Raw genomic sequence first — 24,005 nt, forward strand, 5'->3', positions numbered from 1 at the left:
ACAGGTATATTTTTGCGGGTGGGGGGGATGCGGGGGAAAACCTAGGAGCAGCCCAAGCAGGCATGGGCCGTGTGCTACTAGTGTGCCCAGGGACTTGCCCTTAGCTCCCTGGCACCGAGGACCAGAATACGCTACCCAGTCCTCTATAGCTGATGGTATACTGCATTGCTGTATAATGTATTGCTGAGATTTGTAGTCCTCTATAGCCAGTTGCCATTCTGCACTTCTGTTTTAATGTATTGCTGGGATTTGTAGTCCTCTATACAGTGGCAGAACTAGCAGGGTCACAGCGTTTGAAGCTGCGACCAGGCCCTAGCATTCTGCCAGTTGGAAGGGCCCAGAAAGGAGGAAGGGGGCCCTGCTAACCGCCGGCATTGCAGGTTACCGGGCCCCCCTTCCTTCAGTCTGGGGCCCTCCATCCTCCACATTGTGTCTGGACCGTGTGTATCACAAAGCTGCACATAAAGAAAACACAGTTATGTGCAGTATGGATGACCCATTTTAATGACAGTAGTGTGCCAAATGTTGTTTGGTAGGGATTCCATTCCTGCACACAAAAGTGTCAGGATGTGTAAAAAAAAAGGCAAAAGTGCTGGTAAACAAAACAAACAACTGCAACGTAATGTAGTATTGCAATATTCTGTCCTGTAAGCAACACCTTATTTTCTGGCAGTACCCCTTTGAAGAAGAGACGCTGGATTTTTGGATTTGCTTTAGTCATAGACTGTAGCATGAGAGGGAGGTTACAAAGCACAGCATCATTTGACCAAATTCTATGACTTTCTCTGTCCCTAGAGCAGTGGTTCTCAACCTGTGTAACCTTCTGACCCACATTTGTCCTTGGTCATTAACTCGCGACCCAAGTTGCACTGCAATAGAATGCACAGCATTAAGGCACCGCGCATTCCGGTGCAGACGTAAGAACTGTGGGTGGGAGGTGCGTGTGGGGTACCATTCAAATTAATGGAAACAAAACACACCTCCCACACCAGAATGTGATATAGGGCACGTGAGGGAGCTGTATTAAATGCATGTATGGATGGAGCTCCCTCACTGCCATAGCCCATCGCATTGCACCTAAAGCTGACACTCGGTGCCGGGCAGCATGTTTTGAATGGCTGCTTGGCGCGAGAACTGACAGTGCTGCACTAGGGGGAGGCAGAGGAGCTTCTCACCTAGAAAAGTGGAAGGCATGCAGCGACCCACTGAAAATGGGGTCGTACCAGATGAGAACCAAGGCCCTAGAGCATACTTGGTACACCACACAGGACTTCAGTAGACATGTGTTAAGGCTTGGTGTGAACCTAGTTCCTTCAAGCCCATGCAAAACTGTGGCTGACACACACACCCTGGCCCAATCAGCTGCGCCAATTTGTAATGTGTAGCTGTGGGGCAGTTAAACGTCAGCTTATTCATCAGTAATCACTGAAAAGGTTTGCTACAATGCTCATTTATGGAGACAACTTGACTAAAATACACTCAATAGTGGAAGAATGTTGAATGTAAAAATTCTATTCTTCAGTTTGTGATTGTAAATGAAGTGTTAAAAACAGGTGGTATTTATCAAAACTGGAGCAGACAAAATCTAGAGCAGATTTGCACTGCAGCCAATCAGCTTCTATCTTTCATTTTCAAATCATACCTGAGCAAACGGAAGAGAGATGCTGATTGGTTCCCATGGGCAACTGCTCCAGATTCTGTTTTGCTCCAGTTTTGATTAGTTCCCCCCACTATATATGCCATGCATCATGGTAGAAAAGCAGGTAGGCATGTACTTAATTGGAAAAGCACTCTTCATATGTCAACCCAGTGTGCTTTGCCCCCACTGACCCCCAACTTCCATGCCCTGTGCTGGGCCAGCCCAGGTGTGCTTTCCTATGATGACCAACACATGAGACAGCTAGATAGAAGACTATGGCCAATCCCACCTACCATCAGCTGGCTGTAGGGCGAAGTCTGAATTTCAGATAGAAGGAAAGGTTTAGAGAATATGTCAGGCCTATATTTCCATCTGTGTTGCCACTGGGGGGATTTCCACCCACTTACTGTCCCTAACAATGGGAAATCTTTCCAATGGAGACACAAGAAACAATAAAAAAAAAAACAAGTTTAGTAAAATGGAGAAGGATAAAGGTATCCTACAGATATTAGTAGGTATTGTTTGGGTAGACATCATAGGTTTGTGTGTGTCTATGTGTGTGTAGAGGTGGGAGGGGGGGGGGGGGGGGGATAGAGGCTCACAAGCTCTGAAGTGAATGGTGACCATGTTGCATATGTAGCAGTATGTATCAGAGGTTCATATTAATTGAAGTGAATGGCGACCATGTTGCATATGTAGCAGTACATATCAGGGGTTCATATTCACTGAAGTGAATGGTGACCATGTTGCATATGTAGCCCTTACAGATCATAGGTTTATATTAATTGAAGTGAATGGTGGCCATGTTTCATATGTAGCAGTACAGATCAGAGGTTCATATTAATTGTAGTGCATGGAGACCAGGTTTCGAATGTAGCAGTATAGATCAGAGGTTCATGTTAACTGAAGTGAGTGGAGACCATGTTGCATATGTAGCAATAGATATCAGTGGTTCATATTAATTGAAGTGAATGGAGACCATGTTGGATATGTAGCAGTACAGATCAGAGGTTTATATTATTTAAAGTGAATGGTGATCATGTTGAATATGGAGCAGGACAGATCTGAGGTTCATATTAAAGTAAATGGTGACCAGTACAGATCAGAGGCTCACTTATGTTTTAAGTGCTTTTAGTATTTCCACAGGAAATCAGGAAATAATCAACAGGAACCAACCAAACCACTTGACAACAATCCAACGTACACCCAACAATTGCTTACAATTCCCTGCTTCTCTATTAAAATGCAATGTACCTTATCCTTGGATAAGCAACGGTGGCAGTCACAGCTGAAACAATACTGGCGCTGCAATTGGACCTGGCGTAAATGTGTGGGCATCTTCACGTCAATGTAACTAATGGTCAACTGTAAAATGAGAAACAATAGGTTATATTTACTATATGAACACACATGAAACAGTCAAAGCAGGGAAACTTGAAGTATACAATAATACTTGATGCTTGAAGCAGGGATACTTCAAGTATGCAATAATTATAGAAAAATATGAACAAACTTAATAAACATTTTGGGGAATCATTTGGAAAAGATAAATTCATATTAATAACAGTTAAAGTGGCACATTGATTACATATCTATGTTGAAGTTTAAAAATATGAATATGAATGAAATGTTTTTACTATAATTTTTTAGTTGTCTGTGACTCATTGGCAAGATTTTTTTCCCCACAACAGGAAATGCAAAAAAACAAATCTTTCCCAAGTCAAGTGTAAAAAGATACTTGTCAAAGTTCCCCTTTTAGAAGATTTCCATTTTATTCCTGTTCTGAGGACAAATGTAAAATTTTCATTTCCATGATAGTAACCATAAAGGGGTTAACCTCTCCAGCAGATTCACAGACAGAGGTTGTCACTATACCCTACTATTCTGGCTTTGGATACAATGAAATAATAATAATTTTGAATACTAAAATTAACAAACTGTTGTCGCCTTTTCTTTGGAAACATTTTAAAATGTGACCATTACCATTTCTGTACTTGTGGGTGGGTGATGTATTTTATGGGCCTCAGAATTATTTTAATTTTAAATTCCATTTGACCTACGGTATATTGAACAGAAAAGCCACAAAGCATACTGTGAATATACAAACAAAAAATAACAGCAAGCTTGCATTAGTAATACCACTGCTGACCTTCCGTGAATACGAATTGCCTGTCTGCCAAAACAGTGTGCTACATTATCATTGCTTGTTGGAAGCAATGTATGATGGGATATGTAGTCTTGCGAGATAAAGATTGCATTGCTTCAAGCAGCAGTGAAAAGACACAAAGCACACTGGGAGTCCAGGAAGTTGATGAAAGTGATGGGCAGACGAAGGCAGCACTCACCACATAAAAATGATTTTTTCTAATAAGCTTTGATTGTATTATCAAAAACAACTCTAGTATGTATTCCTATTACAATGCTGATGTTATAACAGGATAGTATATGCTGGGACCTTAGCACTCAGTTATAACTCAATTATATTATATATATTGTTAAATTTGACAAAGGATTACAATGATCTCACAAAATAAAAATTAAATAAAAATGATTGGATTGAAAATGTGGTCACTTGGCTTTTTTTACAAGTAAGCTTTGATTGTATATATCAAAAACAACTCTAGTATGTATTCCTATTACAATGCTGACGTTATAATAAGATAGTATATGCTGAGACTTTATAACGTATTTAAAACTGAAATTTATGAGATACTACTGACTTAGAACAAATTTTCACCTTTACCCTGGCTTCATACTAATTCTAGGTCTGTGACTCAAAGTATTAAAGCCAGAGGATCCGTATTACAGCCAGCTGGTTAGGAATTGCAGAAGGGATTTGGCAATGGCTGTATATGTATTCCTCCCAGGAAAAATTTCCAATATCATGAGTAGAAGCGCAGCCAGAATATCAAGAGTAGCTGAAGCGGAGAAGCTAAGATGTGCTCCTCAGGAGTTCAAACTATTGTGGAGAAAATAATGTAGTCTTAAAAGCAGAAATCAATAGCCTGTGTGTTGCAACCAAGAATAGCTCCCCATTTATTTTCTCTTTGCTTTCTCCAAGTTTCCTAGGGCACCGATTTATTCAAATAGAAGTTCTTTCAATAATGGCGCTATTTGTGCTTTCTAAATATTCAGATTCAAAATCCCCAGCTGTTACCCTATTAACAGACACATGTGTTTTCTTTTAGATGTTTCAAAGCAAGCAACCAAGTACCTTTTATTTTGACATAAAAAATAAAAAAGGAATTAACGATTATATTTATATTTGTAGATGTGTTATTAAAATGAACAATTAAAGCAAATTCATTCATTAATTTTCCCCCCTTTATTTTGACCGGGTGATCCTGCCAGTAAAACACATCCTGTCCTAAGATGACAACGATCACTCACTGTACTGCATCTAGAAAGGAGCAGTGCTGCCACCCAGGACTACAGAACACCACCTCCTCTTTACAACTCAGTAACATATGGCACACCTGGCCATTTTACGGCCCGTGGACCAAATCCAGCCCTTTGGCTGTCCCTGTCGGGCACACAGTCCACACACAGACCGATTGCCGATCGGTGTTTACTTATGGCTGACTGACAGAGGATGTGTCAGCCTTTAAGGCCAGTGCAACCACTACAAGCCATAGCCCCGAACAGGCCCCCTCCTTTTCAGTTATTGGTTGTCAGGACTGCTGGCGTCCTAGCAACCAATGAAGTCAGGTGTCCACCTCCTCTGCAGTCAACCAGTGTCAACCAAATGTCTTCCCCACCTCCAGCATTACAGGAGTACAGAATAGTATATTCTTCTGTCTTCTCCTGCAGCCTGCTGCACCTCCTGGCTGCCGCATCTTGCCTAATAATAAAACAGGAAAATAAGGTATGCAGGGACAATAATATAAAGGAGCACTCTAAAGTGGGCAAACAATGTAAGTGTGCCCCCCTTACATCAGTTGCAACCATCAGAGTGCTCTCTGACATTAATCACGGAAGTTGAGGGCACTCTGATGGGAACAACAAATGTAAGGGGGCACTTTACATTATTAGTTGCATCCATCAGAGTGCCCCCTACATTAGTTGCCCCCTATCAGATATTTTATCAATCTACATATATGCGTGTGTGCCTACACAACTTCACAGTAAAGTGTTGGTCCTGCACAACAGTCCCAGTTTCTCGTGTGGCCCTTTGAGAAAATGAATTGCTCACCCCTGACATAGAAGGAAAGTGTTCTGTTGAAGTGCAAGAATAAACATGTAGGAAGTCACAACAACTATGAAAGTAAAACTAAAGTCAAAACATTTATTTAGTATTATTATTAACATTATTATTAATAATAATAATATTTGTATTAATAATAACATTTGGTTTGTTGTCTGTGACCCATTTGGGGAATTTTTCTTCACTTGCTGTCCCAGAGGCACAACGGATGTTACAAAGAATTAGTCTTTTTAACGTCAAGGATGAAATTATTTACCAAACATGCTTACAGGACATTTCCTCCTTTCCACATTTCCGTAACATGGGGGATGGAGTTTTGTAGTTTGCAAAGGTGATTTGCACAGGGCTGATAACATCGCATAGGATTTCAGCACAGCACAGGCAGAGAACGCAGGCGGTTACAAGCTCACTGGATTTCTGGCAGAATGAAAGGGTATTTTTCTTTACTTGCAGTGTTTTTAAAGAGACAAAACAAACGGAAATGTGCTTATGTTGAACACATTTTTTGAATAAGTTTTTTTTCTACTGCAAGATTATGTTGTTAAAAAAAAACGACAGACACCCAAACACAATCATGTAAACAAGAAAGAAACACTTATTTTGGAATCTGTGGCTCTGCACTGTTCTTCTGACCATCTGGCTTTTCTGTACAAAAATATTTGAGTACTCTCGAAGGATATTCAGTTAAAACAGAGCCAAATCTCAAGGTTATTAATTTAGCTATTTCATAACTTGAGAGAAAAATTACTTTGCAGTGCCTAATCACTAATCAGCCTCACATAAGGAGGGCCAAGGGGTAAAGCAAATGCAAAAGGGGAATTGAAGCTGAACACAGAAGAACTTTAATTTAAATATGTTCCTTAACAGCTACAAAGGATATAAATCAATTTTGCATCCATCCAAAGTCTTTGCAGACCCAGAAATAACCTTATAAAACCAGCACCGAGCACATGCACCCACTACAGGCTGCCTGCAAAAACTACAGGAGGGGACAGAGACAAAACCAGTCACCCTCACAAGGAGAGGGAGCAGGAGTGACTGGTCTTTATTACAGGAAGCTCCTGCACAGAAGCAAGTGGACTACTGCATAGATCTGGAAGGAACACACAAAGTTCACCAAGATTCAACTATAAATACACAAGGCTCTTGTATTTAGAAAAGATTTGCTTATACTGGAGTTCAGCTTTAAAGGTGAATTATGAGGTGAGTGCTTTTCACTCAGCCTCATAATCTGAGCCGACCTGTGACAATGAAACTGTCACAGATCGGCTCAGTAGATCGAGAAGTGAGCGAACACATACCGGCGCTCGCTCATTTCTCGATCCTGTCACTGCAGAGAGCCGTGACAGGGGAGTGACTGGATTATCCACACCCCTGTCCGATCCACCAGCGCAGACTGGCGGAACGGATGGGGGAGGGTACAGCTGGCTCGGCCTCTAGATAGGCAGAGCCAGCTGTCACTCACGGAGCTGGGCGGATCCAGACATATCCGTTTCAGCTGCGGCGTCTCAGTATACCGTGAGCTTTGGGTAACTGGAGGACGCTAGTTTGTGTCCTTCCGTTACCCTTCGGAGAAGGGTTTATAAAGCCAAAACTTTTTTTTCTTTTTGCTTTGAACATAGTAAGGTACGGTTAGAAGGCCATTCATTTATTTTTTTCCTGCGTGTGTTATAATCGGGGATTTCACTTCCCTTTCAGTACCAGAGACAAAACAAGGTTATGCGACAGTTGTCCCAGCTGGGAGATTTCCCCCTCACCTCCTGACAACTGTAAAAATTTGATTTTACAATCAACCAGAACAATTGAGATGGTGACTTTCCCCAGCCAACAGTGAAAACCTGATAGAGGTCCCAACGTGTCCTTGTTACATTGAAAACTAGAAAGTGGAGTTGTAGTTCAGAAGGAAGGCTCTGTGAGGGTTATGACACAAGGAAGTGGGTATTTGCATATTGATACAGCTGAGGGAAACTGTGTCAGTGCATTGAGGAAGTACATCCTAAAGGCATCTTTAATAAGCAAGTTGACAAACTTCAAGATCAATATGGTTATTAGGAGTGGGATAGAACTTAGAAATTCAATATAGAACTATATATTTATTTTTAGTTTTTGACCATAGATACTCTTCAAGATGAACATTAGAAACGGAGAAAACCTGAAATTATTTTCCTTTGGTTTTCTATAGTATCCTTTTTCACATTGTTATGCCCCTGCTAGCTATATCTATGCACAATTCTAAACAGAAAACATTTAAATTGTTGTGAGGATCAGTATCTTGAAGGTGAGTCTGTCAGGTGTTATAATAAATGTTTTCTTTACCCAGCATTCAGGTTTAGTTACAATGTAGATCCATGAAGCTTAGTGATATGTTAAATAAGGAAGCCACTATCTGAAAGGAGTTCTCCCTGTGGTTGTATGGGTTTCCGCCAGGTACTACGGTTTCCTCCCACACCCCAAAGACATGCTGGTAAGTTAATTGGCTCCTGCCTAAATTAGCCCTGTGTGCATGTGAAATAGGGACCTTAGATTGTAAGCTCCTTGAGGGCAGGGAGTGATGCGAATGTGCAGTATGTAAAGCACTGCGTAAAATTGTCAGCGTTCTAAAAATTCCTGTAATAAATAAATAATTTTACGGAATGACAATACTGCATGTGTACCAAAATATTACAAAACTATAGAATAGGCATCCCCTGCTAACAATTGTAATTTAATATGCTTGTATTCCTGGATACATTTTTATGTTAAAAGCAAGTCAAATATTGTACATGTAGTTCTTTTCAATTACTCAATAATGCCATAATGAAAAAAGTGCTGTATTATATTTTCTTTTAATAATTTCAGTACACGCTTTCTCCTCTGGGAGACAATTTTGACAAGATAGTAGTTACGAAACGGTTGCAAGGAATAAAACAGTCTTTTCACTTGCTACCAAAGTAATGTTAAAAACTGAGCAATATGTGTTTTTTTCATTTTTTTTTAAATAAGCCAGACATTTTTTTTTGTTGGTCTGTGCATTTCTTTTAACGTTAAAACACACTTGTATTATGCAGGACACACAACCCGATATTGAATTTATTAAAATAAACTATAAATCTAATTAGAGAAATAGTGTTTGTGGATGTATTAACTAGCACAGGGAAGCCATGGCATAATTTCTTTTAAAGCTCATTACTGCAAGATTTAATCACTAAAGAGTTTACCATCTTTTGGAAGGAAACAAATCTGATCTCTACTGAAGCCAAAAACGAATTAACCTGTATAGCGAAGAGTCACATATTGAACTGATCAAGAGACAAAAAACTTTTGCTGCATTGCAGCAGTAGACTTATGGGTCTAAATATCACAAAGACACTATCTGGATAAAGTTTGTAAATTAGGCTCCAGGTTTGAGTGGGTTTCTTCTAGGGGCACTGGATTCTTACTAAAATTCAGCTGGAAAAACCTGGTTGGTTAATTGGTTTATGATCAGTCTAACCCTTCTGTTTGCTGATGTTTGTGTGACTGTGGTAAGAAAATTGCATTCACCACAGCAAGGACTGAAAGGGCTAGATTAATGTATAAAGTACACAAACGTGGAAAACTTGTTCCTTCAAACCACCAAACCAGACCATCTGATTTCCAATAGTTATCAAATTAATTTTAAAGAATCGAAACCACATGCCTCTATGTTTATTTCTAAATGGGAGAAGGGGCTTAACTTCACCCAGGAGGAACTAGACTGGGAAAGGATTTTTATCCTTGCTCACAAATTATCGGTATCATCCAGAGCACAGGAATGCAATTACAAAATCTTCACTCAGTAGTATCGAGGCCCCACATTTCTAACTCTTGCTGGAGATGCCTTTTCAAGAGAGGCACCCCATGTCATGTTTGGGAGACTTACCCCTTTTGGTTCTATTTTTGGAAAATAAATCTTTAGAATGTATAAAAACATTATTGGAGAGGTCATTCCTCTCAAGCCCCAGATCAGTCTCCTATTAATAATCCCGAGTTTTTTCAGACAAGTTAAAAGAAGCATTCTTCTCCACTTTTTGCTCTTGGCCCATCTCACAATAGCCCACCATTGGAATACTATGGTTTCTCCCCAACTTATGCATGGGTGTGTGAAATGGACTTCATGTACCAAATGGAATGAATGCGCTCCTGGCATAGAGAGGTGACAGACAGCTTTTGGATTAACTGGGCTACATGGGTTTACTTAGGGCACTTAAAATACTTTCTCTCGTATCTTAGATCAATCAAATTATTACAACCTTTACAATTGATGTTGCAAATGTGCCAGGGCTACACTAACTCCTAGATGAAGATAGTTAATCTGACATAGCAGCTCAAAGTAACAAGGCCAGACTATGGTATTTGATTACAATGGTTTGTAGTGTGCTTGTGGCTTTTAGAGATCTGCCAGCTAGGTAGTGGCGGGCCCCTTTTAGAAATTGATGTTGTATGTGGACTTGTTAATATTGAAAGCAGAATATTAATAGCTATGTAATTTGCAAGGTGGCACATCTTGCATGTGCAGCATTTTTCAGTCTGGAAACATGAGTAACAGACCTGAATCCAACAAAGAGTTGACGGAAAGTAAGATGTAATGGTGATCACGCACATGCCTAGCTGCCAGGCAGCAATCTTATATTAGTTTTTTTCTGACCTGTGTAGGAGAAGCTGAGTTTTTGTTAAATATGCGTCTGTTCAGCAGTGTGAAAGGTCGATGCTCTGGTATACAGACGAATTCTAGAGGTGACCAATTGGGATGCATACATCATAGGTTTGCCAAAACTGTCTTGAGCAATTAATAGGGGCAACCAATACTGCATTCCTTTTGTAACATCCTCATCTTTGGCTGTTACCCTGATGCTTTAGCAGTAATGCTGTTTAATTAGGGATCCATAACAAATATTAACTGAGAGAGACAAGCACTGGCAGCACCCATATTTCTCTCATGACAGAGTCACTTGGGTCAGTCTGGGCAGTCGTGGTCCACTTGTGGGCTTTTGATAAGGTTTGTTTTTTTTTTTCTTTCCAAACAATTGCAGACAAGTGAAATATTTCATGTGTGTCTGCCTCCACAATCATGAGTAGATCAATGTTGCCTTACATACAACTTTTTTGACAGATTGTCCAGATGTGTGATGTTTTCTGGAAGCATCATTCACACCAAACAAAATCGTCCTGCATTACAAAGTAAAATATAGAAACCCAGTGATGATGTCACTGGATCTAAAATTGGTCTGTTTAATGAGGCTTTAGATTTTTTGTTCCTCATTCATGGCAGTATATGGATGGGTAGACCCTGCCCACTCTTGAGTGTTGAATACTATATCCAAGTAAATCTAACGCCATTTTCTTTAAAACCCCAGCCTTATTGAATTTTTTAAAAGTTGCTGACATCAGTGTCTCATTTGGGAGACTTGCCTTCACTTCCTCTCATTTAAAGGAGATTTCCCTTCACTTCCTCTCCTTTAGATTTAAAAGGAAGTGAGAGGATATATTTGAAATGTGAGGGAAATCTCCTCCTAGACAGATGCTAAACTGTAAACAGTGCAGGCATTCTGGGTAACATGACGTCATTGACCATTTTTGGTTCCATAATCTTCAAAAGGGTTCAGGTTCAGCTAATTAAAAAACAGATGCACCAGATAGATTTGCTAAACCTAAGAAAGACCAGTCACATAACCTGTTAAGGTCATTTGACTAACTGTCAACCAATCAAGGATAAATAGGATATAGGATAGGATAACTTATGCTAATAACAGAAATCATGGAAGTGCATATATCAAAACCAGTGCCTTTAAAAACGAATCAAAAAAAGGTAAGCAGGAGTCACACCTTTACTTACAAACTTTGGGAGTCCATTTCTGAGTATTTGTTAGGGAACCAAGAAATTGGACAGAAACTAAAGTGCAGGTTAAAAAAAAAAGGAGCTTATTTAAAATAACAATAAACAAAAATGGCAAAAAAACTATGGAGGAAGTCCAGGATGTTGTCCATGCTAAGCCAGAGGTCAGGTGCCAAAGTGGGTAGTCAGCTAAATCAGGTCAGGAAACACTGAGAGCAGAATGAACAGAAACAATAGCTGGAGTCAGGAACCAGGAGATCAGTCAGCCAGAGCCAGGTCATACATGGAGAACAGGAACAACAGCAGAGCACGTGGTAGATCTGAACACATGCTAAAATGAGACTAAATGGACCAGCTAATGGATAAATAGTAAACTGGTGTTGCATCATAACTCTGAGACAGGAATTTGTCAGCAGTTTGCCAGAAGTTGCAAAATGATGATGTTTACGTGTTTGGTCATAAGAGAGCGCCAAACAGGAACAAACAGTATGAGACATACTGCAAACCAGGCATGCTTCAGGCAACTGGAGGAGAAAGGGTAAGAAACCCTGACAGCATTGGAGATAGCACTGTTCATTATAACAGGGGCTGCCGGAAAAAAGATTTAGGAATCTGTTTTCAATCTCTTTTTCTATTTTAAAAAGGGAAATATCAGTTTAGACCCGTAATATTTCCTCGAAGCCCCCAACAGTAAAGTAAAAAAGTAAAAATATTTAATAACAATAAATGAATAAAAAAGAAATATAAAACAAATGAAAAAGTTTATAAAAAGTAAATAAAAGTAAAATATTTTTTAAAAATTGAAAAAGTTAGAAAAAAATATTTTCCGTTTCGGATTTAGCCTGACATTATTTTTTTCATTTCGGTTTCGTTTCAGTTTTGAAATTTTCATTTCGATGCACCTCTATAGAAAATATGTAACATTTACACTTACAATTAGCTTGTGCCTCACCACTAGTGGTTCTACTCACTTGTGGTTTCTAGCTGCACCGGTGAAGTTTTTCAAACATGATAGTAATCCACTACTCCTAAAGTAAATCAACCCCATTTAATCCAAATAATGAAAAACACCATGACATATGCGTACAATATGATCGAGTCCTAAGCAATGTTTGTATTTTGTTATTTCATGTGTTAATACTAATTTTTAGGAGAACTATGCTTTAAATGATGTCATAAAATCACTGGTATAGGGTGTCTTGAATAAATCATACTAAATGTATTTGATCTCCTACAGCAGGGGTAGCTAAACTCTGGCCCTCCAGATGTGGTGAAACTGCAAATCCCATGATGCATCACTCTCCGGGAGTCATGCCTGTGGCTGTGAGAATCTTGCAATGCCTCATGGGACTTGGAGTTCCACCCCAGCTGGAGGGCCGGAGTTTGGCTACCCCTGTCCTACAGGTTATATCTCACTATGGCTACTATTCTAAATTCTGTGAGCAAAATCATTTTTAGCTCTGTACTTTCTGTTTGTTATCTGATGTTTCTGCTATTTACTGTGAAAATAACAAGGCTGCCAAGACAGATTGTTCTGTATTTTTTCCATCCCATACAAAATCTGAAAGAAAATACATTTCATTATACTTCTACTTGTTCCATACACTTGACCCCAAGATTTCTTATCCGTTCCCCATTGACCTTCACGGTTTACTAACTACATACTCTTCTTTCAATCATTTTCCAAGTAAGCATTTATAATGTGCCCTTGATACTTACATAAGCTCATGGATTCCAATAAAGCTATTATGTAATGCCGTTATATACATACCAATTACCCAACGTGTTAATATTACTTAAAGTGTGCCTAAAGGCAATGTTTCTTTTTATTTTGGGAAGAGTGTGGAAAGATTAAAACCTCTGTCAGTTTTTAATGGCTGGCTGTGTACCCCTTGGGGTGATTCACCCTCTCTATTTGTCCTGTTACCCATTACCTCTTGGACCAGAAGTGAGGGAAAGTCCTAAATATTGAGTTGTCACAGGAACAGGAATAGAGGGTAAATTATCTAATGGGAACACTTGTTCTGGTGATAGCTTTCTAAGGCTGATGTCATAAGGCAGGATCACTAAGAGGTTGCTTGTTTGCCCCTATAGAATTTCTCCCTCTGTAGCAGAGGTAGCGAGATGTCGCTCCCATCACTAGTGAGATTCTGCAGTGTTCAGATCAGCAGTGACATCTCGCTGCGTCTGGATACAGAGGGAGCAATTTGATAAAGGACATATAGACAGCCTCAGTGATCCTGCCACTGGCAATTTGTCAGTCTTTGAGGATTTTTAATACTTTCAGAGATCTCCTCTTACTTCCTATTGTGTCCCCTATGGTCAAATTGAGCCTAATGAAGGGGCCCTGTGTGGCCCCGAAACATGCTATTCTTGTGACAAAATGCATATACGTCTATAAAGACCTTTTTTGGATACATTTCTTCGGTGTAGCGGTGACATTCTGCATCCTCAATTGGAAACAGAGAGCAAAAAATCTTGACATGTGTTTTAGCCATTCCCTACTCTATCCAAAACTTAAAAATAACAGGTTTAGCTTTAAATATACAGTACTTTAAAGCCCAATTCCATGTTTATGGCAACACAAAGTGTAATCCATGGAAAGAATCAAAATTACTTTTTACATATTTGTACTTTTTTGGGGGAAACTCTCAGCATGTGGCATGCAGGGTCTGTGCACTCTACCGCTTAATGCAGACAGCTGCAAACAAATGTCCTTTAAATAGTCAAATATATGCCAACTGTAGACAGTTCTATTATAGATGGACAAGTAAGGGTTATATTTTTCTTATTAGATTAACTATTAAAGCAGTACATTAAACTTAGCAGGTGAGCTAAATCAACTCTTCCCAAGATATTGCTTTACAAATTGTCTTTTTTACCTCCCTGAGACCGGCAGATTTACTGCAAAAAAGCCACTGCAAGAAAGATTAAATATGTGATAATTAGTGGAAGCTGCTGTAGGTTTTTTAAGTGCTTTTTCATATGTTTAAAAGAAAATGAAATATGAAAAAATGTCCGGATCCCTCATACAGGGGATGAGGACATACAAAGAAATGTATCATGAATAGGGATAATTTATAACTAAATGACACAGATAGCCTAGCAGCAAGTAAAGAAATGATTCATGCATTGTCGTTTCTATGTATGAGAGATATGAGTGGTGAATGATGATTTACCCAACATTCAGAAATGAGGCAGCTCTCAGGAATGTAAATGGATGGAAGTTGACTCTTTCAGGTGTCTATGACAGGAAGAAGAATAAGTTAATTATCATACCTCTTCACCCTTTGGTATTTTCTTTACTGCACGGAGTTGCAAGCATGTTCCTTCAAACACTATCACACAGTTTGGGTCACAACTGTGGTTTAATAGGGACATACTGTTATAGAAAAACAAAGACAAATTAATATATTAAAAAATAAATAAAAAAATAAACTGGTTTTAATAGGTATATTGGGTTGCCATTGCTGATCTCCCTTTATAAATGGTATTTACCTGTTTTTTGGCACACCCACCGGCTTTATGATTTTTTTGACTCACAGACCCAGAACATGTGTGCAGATCACGATGGTCCGTGTAAAGTCAGAGCTGCATACTTGTTGCGTATGTATGAGTCAAAGTAATAAAGTAAGAGTGTCAGCATGACAGTCACACAAGCAGAAATTTTGTATGGGCAGGTCAGCAATGGCAACCTCTATGATTCTCTCAGGACAAGTTTCCTTTAAAACAAATTTACACAAGAGGAACTTAGACAACAACCATATCTAGGTTATGTGCAGTTTCTCTTATTCACTCTATTCATCAGTCATTTTGTAGAATATGTGAATATTTATCTATATCAGTTATACAGAACCTAGCATTATTAAGAAATACAATTATACATAGGTGTTGCAAAATAGTGTATAAAAGGGATACATTCACTCTCTCTATAACTGGGTGGTACTAATTAAAATATTCCCTGAGAAAGGAGCTCTAAAAACGAGTTAGCTATTTGTGGTGCACTGCAAATAAATGTCTTGGATGTGGTTGTGGTATGAAAAAAAAATTGTCATCTCTGTTTAACTTATAACATTAGAGGTGACTGCAATGGTTTTCAACATGTTCATGAGTGAATTGGAGCTTTGAAATCAGGGCACTCTACTGTTCATATTCAAACTTCTGCTGGAAAAGTCAGGAGCTAAGCTGCCTTCTCATGCAAGTCACTATAGGCCTATCATCATGACTGGCCAATGACCAATATAAAAGGCACAAGAAATAGAGCTTCCTAGTTTTTGGGCTCTTGAGAAGCTCATAAAGATGCCTAAAGGTATGAATAGGCACTTTTAGATCTGCATTTTATTCACTGTTATTCACTGCACCACTTCAGTGATTTATAACACATTACAAATGTACTTTAAGGGGCATGTCTAAAATAAAATCAATATTAACATAAATGTTATTATTTGAAGCAATAGTAGCTGTCCTAGCATCAGTTAAATTTTGAAAGAACTAAAACCTCTACTTCATTTTGCAGCATTAAACAAGAAAACTGAAAATGCAAGGGGGGGAATATATCAAAACTGGAGCAGATTTGTATCGCAACCAATCAGCTTCTCTGTCTCATTTTTTAATCTTACCTGAGCAAACTGAAGAGAGATGCTGATTGGTTGCCATGGGCAACTGCTTCAGATTCTGCCTGCTCCAGTTCAGTTTTGAAGAATCCCCCTCCTTGTCTTTTTAAATATGAAGAAATAAAAATTAAGAGAATATGCAAAAAATGTAAAAAAAGAAGTGCCTTGGGTATAAGGAGGAACACAAAGGAAAAAGGCAAACAGGCCAGGTCATGATGCACAACAAATTTCCAGCACACTGGCCAATAATTTTAGGAATTTTTGTTTCGCCTGATCCAGAAATGGGGAAACACACATGTATGGAATGTGACTCACAAATTACAGGTTTGCAAGAGGCCCACACATTGCTTTCCAGCAGATAAGAGGCTAGACATATACACATATATATATTCTTCTTTCTCTGGCAGTTATAGTGACACTAAACTCAGGAATTAAATCTTAAAAATGCACTAAAGTACCTTATTAACAAAAAATGGATCTTATTTGTGTATCACTCAGCTGTAGATCCTCAAATCATCTCTGAATTGGTGCTGACATTGTCCTTCCTTCTGGAGGGTGGCTACTTTTGTTCCCTATGAGCCCTGTGTGTGTTGTAAAGTAGCCACTGCTCTATAACTTCAAAACAAATTAGCTAATGAAACATGAGATTGTAGTCCATCACAGGAGTGAGCTTGGAGCAGTGGCTACTTTACAACACACACAGGGACCATACAGAACAAAAGTAGCCACCCTCCAGAAGGAAGGACAGTGTCAGCACAAATTCAGAGATGAGCCAAATGATACACAAGTCAGCTACATTTCTGTTAATACAGTAACTTCCAGTTATCTGGCACCTGCAAGGATTGGTAGGTGCTGGATAATTAATAGTAACTCTCAAGCAACCACCCCTCCCCCGCGATGCCAGGCACCACCACGGCCCCATTTACCTGCCAGACAGATGGCCTCACACTTTCAAGCACACATTCATATGATGCAGAATTCACAGTTGACTCACTAACTGCAGGCTACCCAGGCCCTAAAGCAACAAAGCAATCCCAAACCATAGCAATGGTTACTCTGGCCAAACAACTCTATCTTTGATTCGTCAGTCGACAGAAAATTGTTCCAAAAGGCCTAGTCTTTGTCTATATGTTCAATGGTAAACTGCAGTCTTGTTCTAATGTTCTTTTTAAACATAAAAAGCCCTTTCTTGGTCCTGAACAAATTAGCAGTAGACATGTGCGATTCGTTTCGTTACGAATCGAAATTCGTACGAATTTTCCTGAAATTCGTAGATTCGTAAGCATACGAAATCCGAATTGCAGTTTCCGAATTATAATAAGCAGTCATTTGAAATATAAATTTTAGAGAGAGAAACTGAAATTGTTGACAAATGACACTAAACAACAAATCTTTTCAAAGTTTTTGATTTGTGAAAAACATTTGGTGATTACAATTATCAAACCAAACATAAATATCATTTTAGAATGGCTGTATCCCTTAGAAATCTTGAGAAATACAGTATGAAATTAACTTTTAGTCACAATAATGTGTTTCATTGCATAATGTTAATTTATATATAGTGTATAGCTTCCAATACGTAGAAAAAGCTCAAGAGTAGGGATGAGCCGAACACCCCCGTGTTCGGTTCTAACTCGAACTTTCGAACATGGAAAAAGTTCTAATTCGAACTTAGAACTCAATGCAAGTCTATGGGGGTAGAACTCAGAAAATTAAATGTCCCCATTTTGAAGCCTTATATGCAATTAATTGGCCATAAAAAGTGTATGGGGATCCGGGTACTGCCCTGGGGGACATGTATCAATGAAAAAAACACTTTTAAAAAATAAAGTCATCGTGACTTTGCCCAATCATGGCTCTATGTTTGTACTGAGCCCTGATTGGCACAGTCTTGCACCTGACCTGCGGTCAGGTGCAAGACTGTAGCCAATTACCGTTTCGGACGGCGCAGTGCATTGTGGGATGTCCCGCGGTCGAACAGAACGAGGACATCCTATAATGTTCGGCGCTCGCCGAACATTAGAACATGCTATGTTCGAGTCGAACATAGGTTCGACTCGAACGTGCAGCCCATCCCTACTCAAGAGGACTAAAAGTGCTTTGCAGCTGATTTGCATTTATACTCAGTGTCCGGTGCATCTTGTTGCAGTGTACAACAATAGTTAGCCAACGCTGATAGATTCTATTGGTCTGATATTGTTTTTCCATTGTGACAATGTCTTGGTGTCATTGACTGACCTAGATTTTCGGGGAAAAAGTCCAAGTGTGAATGCAGAAAGTGTGTGCTAACAAGTGATTTATGTGCCACATTTTTCTATTATGGAACCAAATTCTTTTGGAGAGGCTATTCCTTTTTTTTTTAAATCAGAAGTCAACTTTATTTGACAAGTGCTTAGTACAACGGTACAGGGGGGCGGTCGCCCCAACATCATTACACATCTCCTGAGGAAATCAGGGGTGTAGAGAAACACAAATACAAGCATACAGTACAATGTGCACATTACAGTTACAGGGTAGTGGTTTGGCTCAATGGATACATTGGTCAATCTGCTATTACTGCCTTCCTAGTGTCATCTAGGCGATGAGATGTATAGTAGGAGCACAGGTGGTGTAAAAAATGTAGTCAGGTTGAAATTACACGGTTGACACTGTGGTGCTCCGTGTATCGGTACAACAAATATCGAGAGATAAGACACTAGAGGAGCGTTTCCCTGCATGCAAAGGCACCTATGCAGGAGTATGTATGAGCTTAGCAAAGGTAAGGGACACGGGGAGAAGGAGGACTGGGTTGGATCAGAAGGAAAAGTATAGGGGGGTACACCAGGGGAGAGACGAGGGAGGCCAGATGGGGTAAGGGGGGAGCGGGTGTGTGTGGGTCAAGCACCTAGGATCTGGGTCTATTCCAGCGCTCAGGGGGGCATCACGAGCATGGCCCGAAGGTACTCATCCGTGCCCTGAAAAGAGGCCCATGGTCTCCAGGTGGATCGAAAGAGCTCTTCAGTATTCCGAAGTGTGGAGGTTAGATTTTCCATCAGGTATATCTCGTCCACCTTGGTGAACCATAACTTAAGGGTAGGGCAGGTGGTCTGTTTCCACAGCAGAGGGATGCATTGGCGAGCAGCATTCAGGAGGTGTCTCGACAGTGATTTTTTATATTTCCTAATGGGCAGGGTGCTTAAGTGCAGCAAGCAAGCTGCGGGGTTGTCCGTCAAGTCCACCATCACCAGGTCCCTCAGGACAGCTAACCCCCCCCCCAGAAAGGGAGCAGTAGTGGGCAGGCCCAAAATATGTGGAGTATCGTACCCGGGGCATTGTGGCATCTCCAGCATAATGCTGATACTTGAGGAAACATGGCATGGAGGACTGTAGGGACCCGGTACCACCGGGAGGCAATTTTATAGCCCAGTTCCTGGGTCTTAGAAGCGATGGAGGAGTGATGTGCTAGATGGAGTATGCAGTCTTTCTGAGCTGACGTGAAGGTGGTATTGAGGTCACTTTCCCATTTGGCCAGGAATGTCGGATAGGTCTCCGGGGGGGGCGAGATCAACATAGAGTATAAAGAGGATATCGCATGTCGGGTAGGTATCTCCTCCTTACAAGTCTGTTCGAATTGTGTCAAAGGTCTGGAGATCTGCTGATGGTTGGGTATGGAGAGGAGAAAGTGCCGCAACTGGAGGGTACTCCAGTGGTCCAGAGGGGGTTCCGTCAGGTCACCCAGTTCGTTGGCCGTTAGCCATCGGCCGGAGAGGAGTAGGTCGCCGATTCGGAACCTGTTTGCTTCGCGGAGGCGATAAAGCGAGATGTGTTGGCACCGGGCGAGAAATCAGGGTCGCCAATGACTGGGATCATAGGTGATGGGAAGGGGGAAATATCTGTGGTGCGGAACAACAACCTCGCTACCTGAAGTGTGGGTGCGACCGTAGGGTGGGAACGCGTGGAGCATGTGAGAGGAGAGCCAGGGCAGCCCTGCCAAGCCCTGCCAAGGCCACACTATTGTCATCCTCCTCCATGCCCACCCATTGTTTAGTTTTCCGGTGGCAACACCAGTCCCATACGCGTGCGAGGTGGGTCGCTCTGTAATATTTGACCATGTCTGGGAGCCCGATACCCCCTTTGTTTTTGTGGAGGGTGGTGACACAATATCGAATTCGAGGAGGGGCGTAGGACCACAAAAAGGCTGTGAACATTTGGCGCAGAAGGCGGAAGAAAAGAGGTGGGATACGAATCGGAAGCGCCTGAAATAAGTAGAGGACTTTGGGTAGGATAGTCATCTTGAGAGCATTGCAGCGGCCGAACCAGGAGAGTGAAAGAGAGTGCCAGGACAAAAGGTCCTGTTTGATCTTCTGAATCAGAGGGGCAAAGTTGAGCTCGTATAGGCGTGCAGGGTTCGCTGCTATAAGAGTGCCCAAGTAGGGCAGGGCGTCCGAGGCCCAGGCAAAGGGGAAGGAAGATCGTAAACGCGCTCCTGAGGGAGGGAAATGTTGAGGGCAGCCGATTTGGAGAAGTTTACTTTAAAGTTCGAAAGGGAGGCGTAGCGGTCGAGTTCCCGCATGAAAGTTGGAAGGGATGAGGAGGGATCGGAGATGAAGAAAATTAGGTCGTCTGCGAAGGCAGCTACTCTGTGCTCTCCTGACCGTTTCAAGAGTCCTCGAAAGTCAGGTAGGGAACGCACATGGCAAAGAAATGGCTCGAGGGTGAGGATGAATATGAGCGGGGAGAGGGGGCATCCCTGCCTTGTGCCGTTGGAGATGGGGAAGAACTCAGAGCGGGCTTCGTTCACACGGACCGCAGCCGACGGGGACGAGTATAGCGCAGTGATCCACCGCATCATACCCGGACCAAGGCCTATGTGGCGAAGGGTGGCCTGGAGAAGGCGCCATTCTACTCTATCGAACGCCTTCTCCGCGTCGGTAGACAATAACAGTAGGGGTTGCGGGGCTGAACGGGCATGATGTATCGCATTGAGCACTCTGGAGGTATTGTCCCTAGGCTCCCGTCCCGGGACGAAGCCCGTTTGGTCCACGTGTACAAGGCCAGGAATATGAGGGAGCAGCCTGTTGGCTAGGATCTTGGCGAAGACCTTCAGGTCTAAATTAAGGAGAGCAATGGGACGGTAGCTACCGCATAAGGACGGGTCCTTACCCGGTTTGGGTATGACCGCTATGTGGGCCCGAAGGGAGTCCCTGGGGAGGGAGGAACCCGTCAGGAGGGAGTTATATGCTTCCAGGAAATGGGGTGAGAGAATATGGGAAAAGGTCTTGTAATACGGCAAGGTATAGCCGTCAGGGCCAGGTGCTTTACCCGGTTTAGCCTGCTTGAGCGCCAGGTCGAGTTCCGCTTGGGAGATCGGGGTTTCCAGCTGGTCCCTTATCTCAGGTGATAGAGTGGGCATCCCCGATTCCCGAAGATAATGTGTCAGAGTCATACCGTCAGGGGGATTGGGGGATGCAGTCGAGCCTTCCCTGAGATTGTACAGCATGCTGTAAAAGCACTGGAATTCCTTGGCCATATCAGCGGACGATGTCAGTTTCCTCCCCGAACGGCTCATAATGTGGGGTATGAATGTTGTTTGTTGGGAGCACCGCATGGCCGATGCCAAGCATCTGCCCGGTTTATTAGAAAGTTCGTAGAGGGTACGATGGCCATTCAGAAGGCCATGGCGTACTTTGGAGAGGAGGAGATCGTTGAGTTCCTTCCTGAGTAGAACCAACTCCTTGAGATGGGTAGCCGCCAGCGACTTCTTGTGAGCGGACTCTAGAGTGTGGAGTCTGGCGAAGAGTTGGGCCACCCTCAGAGCCCCCTCCCGTTTCCTACGGGCTCCGTGGCGGATCAAGACGCCCCTAACAACGCACTTATGTGCCTCCCATATTACTGAGGGTGACAGGGAGTCGGAGGAGTTCTCTGAGAAGTAGGAACCGATCGTGCGTTCTAGCTCAGAACGTATCCCCGGGTCCTGCAGTAACGACTCGTTCAGGCGCCACGAGGGGCTTTTGGGGACAAAAGGGAGGAGATCTAGCGCTATGTGGACTGGGGCATGATCTGACAGCAAAATGTCCCCAATCGATGCGTCGACGACCAAGGATAGGTCCTTGTGCCGGAGAAAGAAATAATCTAGGCGCGAGTACGTGTTGTGGGCCGAGGAGTAGAATGTGAAGTCTTTAACTTGTGGGTGGAGAGTGCGCCAGACGTCAGTCAGTCTGAGGAGGTGCAGCTCCGATTTAAGTCTCTTAAGGCGGGAGTAGGGGAGGTGGGAGGCTGTTCTAGACACGTCCAGTAAGGGGTCTAACGCAAAGTTAAAGTCGCCCCCCACTATCAGCAGGCCTTCTTCAAATTCCAGGAGGAGTGGTATAGTCCGTTGCAAAAATGATACCTGATCTGAGTTGGGAAGGTATAGGTTTACCAGTGTAACCAGGGCGTCCCCTATCAGACCCTTCACAAACAAGAATCTACCCTCCGGGTCAATCCTAAGGTCTCGAAACGTCCACGCCACCTTCCTGCAGTAGAATGCTCACCCCTTTGGACCTGGCAATGGGGGATGGACAGTGATAGGAGGTCGGGAATTCCCTATTCCTGAGTTTGGGCACCCTGTCAGACTTAAAATGCGTCTCCTGCAGAAAAGCCACCTGCGTACCTGCCTTTTTCAAGTCCACCAGGAGCCTGGATCTCTTCTACGGGACGCCCAGTCCCTTGACATTGTATGTGGTGAGACGCAACGGGCCCGTTGCAGCCATGTTGGAAGGGGCCGACCCACAGTAGGAATAGGAAAGGTGGGAGGAGATGGGGTGGGGAGGGGGGGAACTAGTCCCCAGGGCCCAGCAGTCTCGGGCTCTCACCCGCAGGGGGGAGCGAGCCGATTCTGTGAGCGGAGAGTGGATGGGGCGGACATCCCACCCCCGCCCCCAGGGGGACAAGGGGGAGGCATATCCTCCCCGTGGCCCAGGGGAGGGCGACAGGGCGTCAGCGAGAGACCAACCACACCAACCTGTCAGTATTCGGGGAACCGAGGGAGAGTGGTGAGACCCGGCAGGTGTGGTGATCAGGTGGAGGTCCTAGCGTCCTATCCCCCCCAGGGGCCGCCAACGGCCACGGCTGGGGGGGAGGGGAGGAAGGAGCAGCCACCTCTACCCCCGACACCAAACAGCCACTGCAGAGGTAGTGGGAGCGTATCCTGCTGTACGACATTCTAAACATGGCATAAAAGGATAAACAAGTAAAGCAAAACAGAGCAGGAGCCGAGGCACATGGCCACAAAGTCAGATAGCCCAGGGGGGGCCCAAGGCTCCCCATCCCCCATCCACTCCCCCGCACCAGGTGGGCTGGGATCTGAAACCTAAAAGAAAAGGGAGCAATACATTAGTCACCTGAGGGAGGAAGCCCCAGCAGTAGGAAGACACATTCCCAGCAATGAGGGGGTGCGGGGGGAGGGGGCGCACAGGACCACCCGTATACGTCAAGGAAGGATACCAGGGTGAGTTCAAAGTTCATGGCTCGCCGGAGTATGCGGCATCAGATCCCTTCTGGAGGGCCGGGGCCCACTCCTGGCTCGGCGGGGGGGCCGCGGGGGAAGAGGCGCCGTCTCCGAGGATTCATCAGGAAGCTCCAGCCAATTAGGGACATCCACAGAGTCCACATTCAGAAAGCGGAACAAGGCCGGTAGTTGGTCAGGTGAATGCAGCTGGAACGTAGAATCGTCTCGCCGGACTATGAGGTGGAACG

General features: G+C 42.7%; 1 protein-coding gene across 1 annotated transcript in view; it reads right to left on the reverse strand.

Moving 5' to 3' along the window:
* The window catches only part of SMYD3 (SET and MYND domain containing 3), a 423,906-nt gene that overhangs the window by 150,813 nt on the left and 249,088 nt on the right, over positions 1 to 24,005 (reverse strand). The window contains exons 7-8 of the mRNA XM_018557057.1: positions 14,956 to 15,058; positions 2,894 to 3,004 (exon numbers count right to left, since the gene is read on the reverse strand). Of these exons, the coding sequence (XP_018412559.1) occupies positions 2,894 to 3,004; positions 14,956 to 15,058 (214 nt within the window). The remainder of the gene's footprint in view (positions 1 to 2,893; positions 3,005 to 14,955; positions 15,059 to 24,005) is intronic.

The sequence above is a fragment of the Nanorana parkeri genome, unplaced genomic scaffold (assembly GCF_000935625.1).
Source record: "Nanorana parkeri isolate BGI_ZX_2015 unplaced genomic scaffold, ASM93562v1 scaffold264, whole genome shotgun sequence".
Lineage (NCBI taxonomy): Eukaryota > Metazoa > Chordata > Amphibia > Anura > Dicroglossidae > Nanorana > Nanorana parkeri.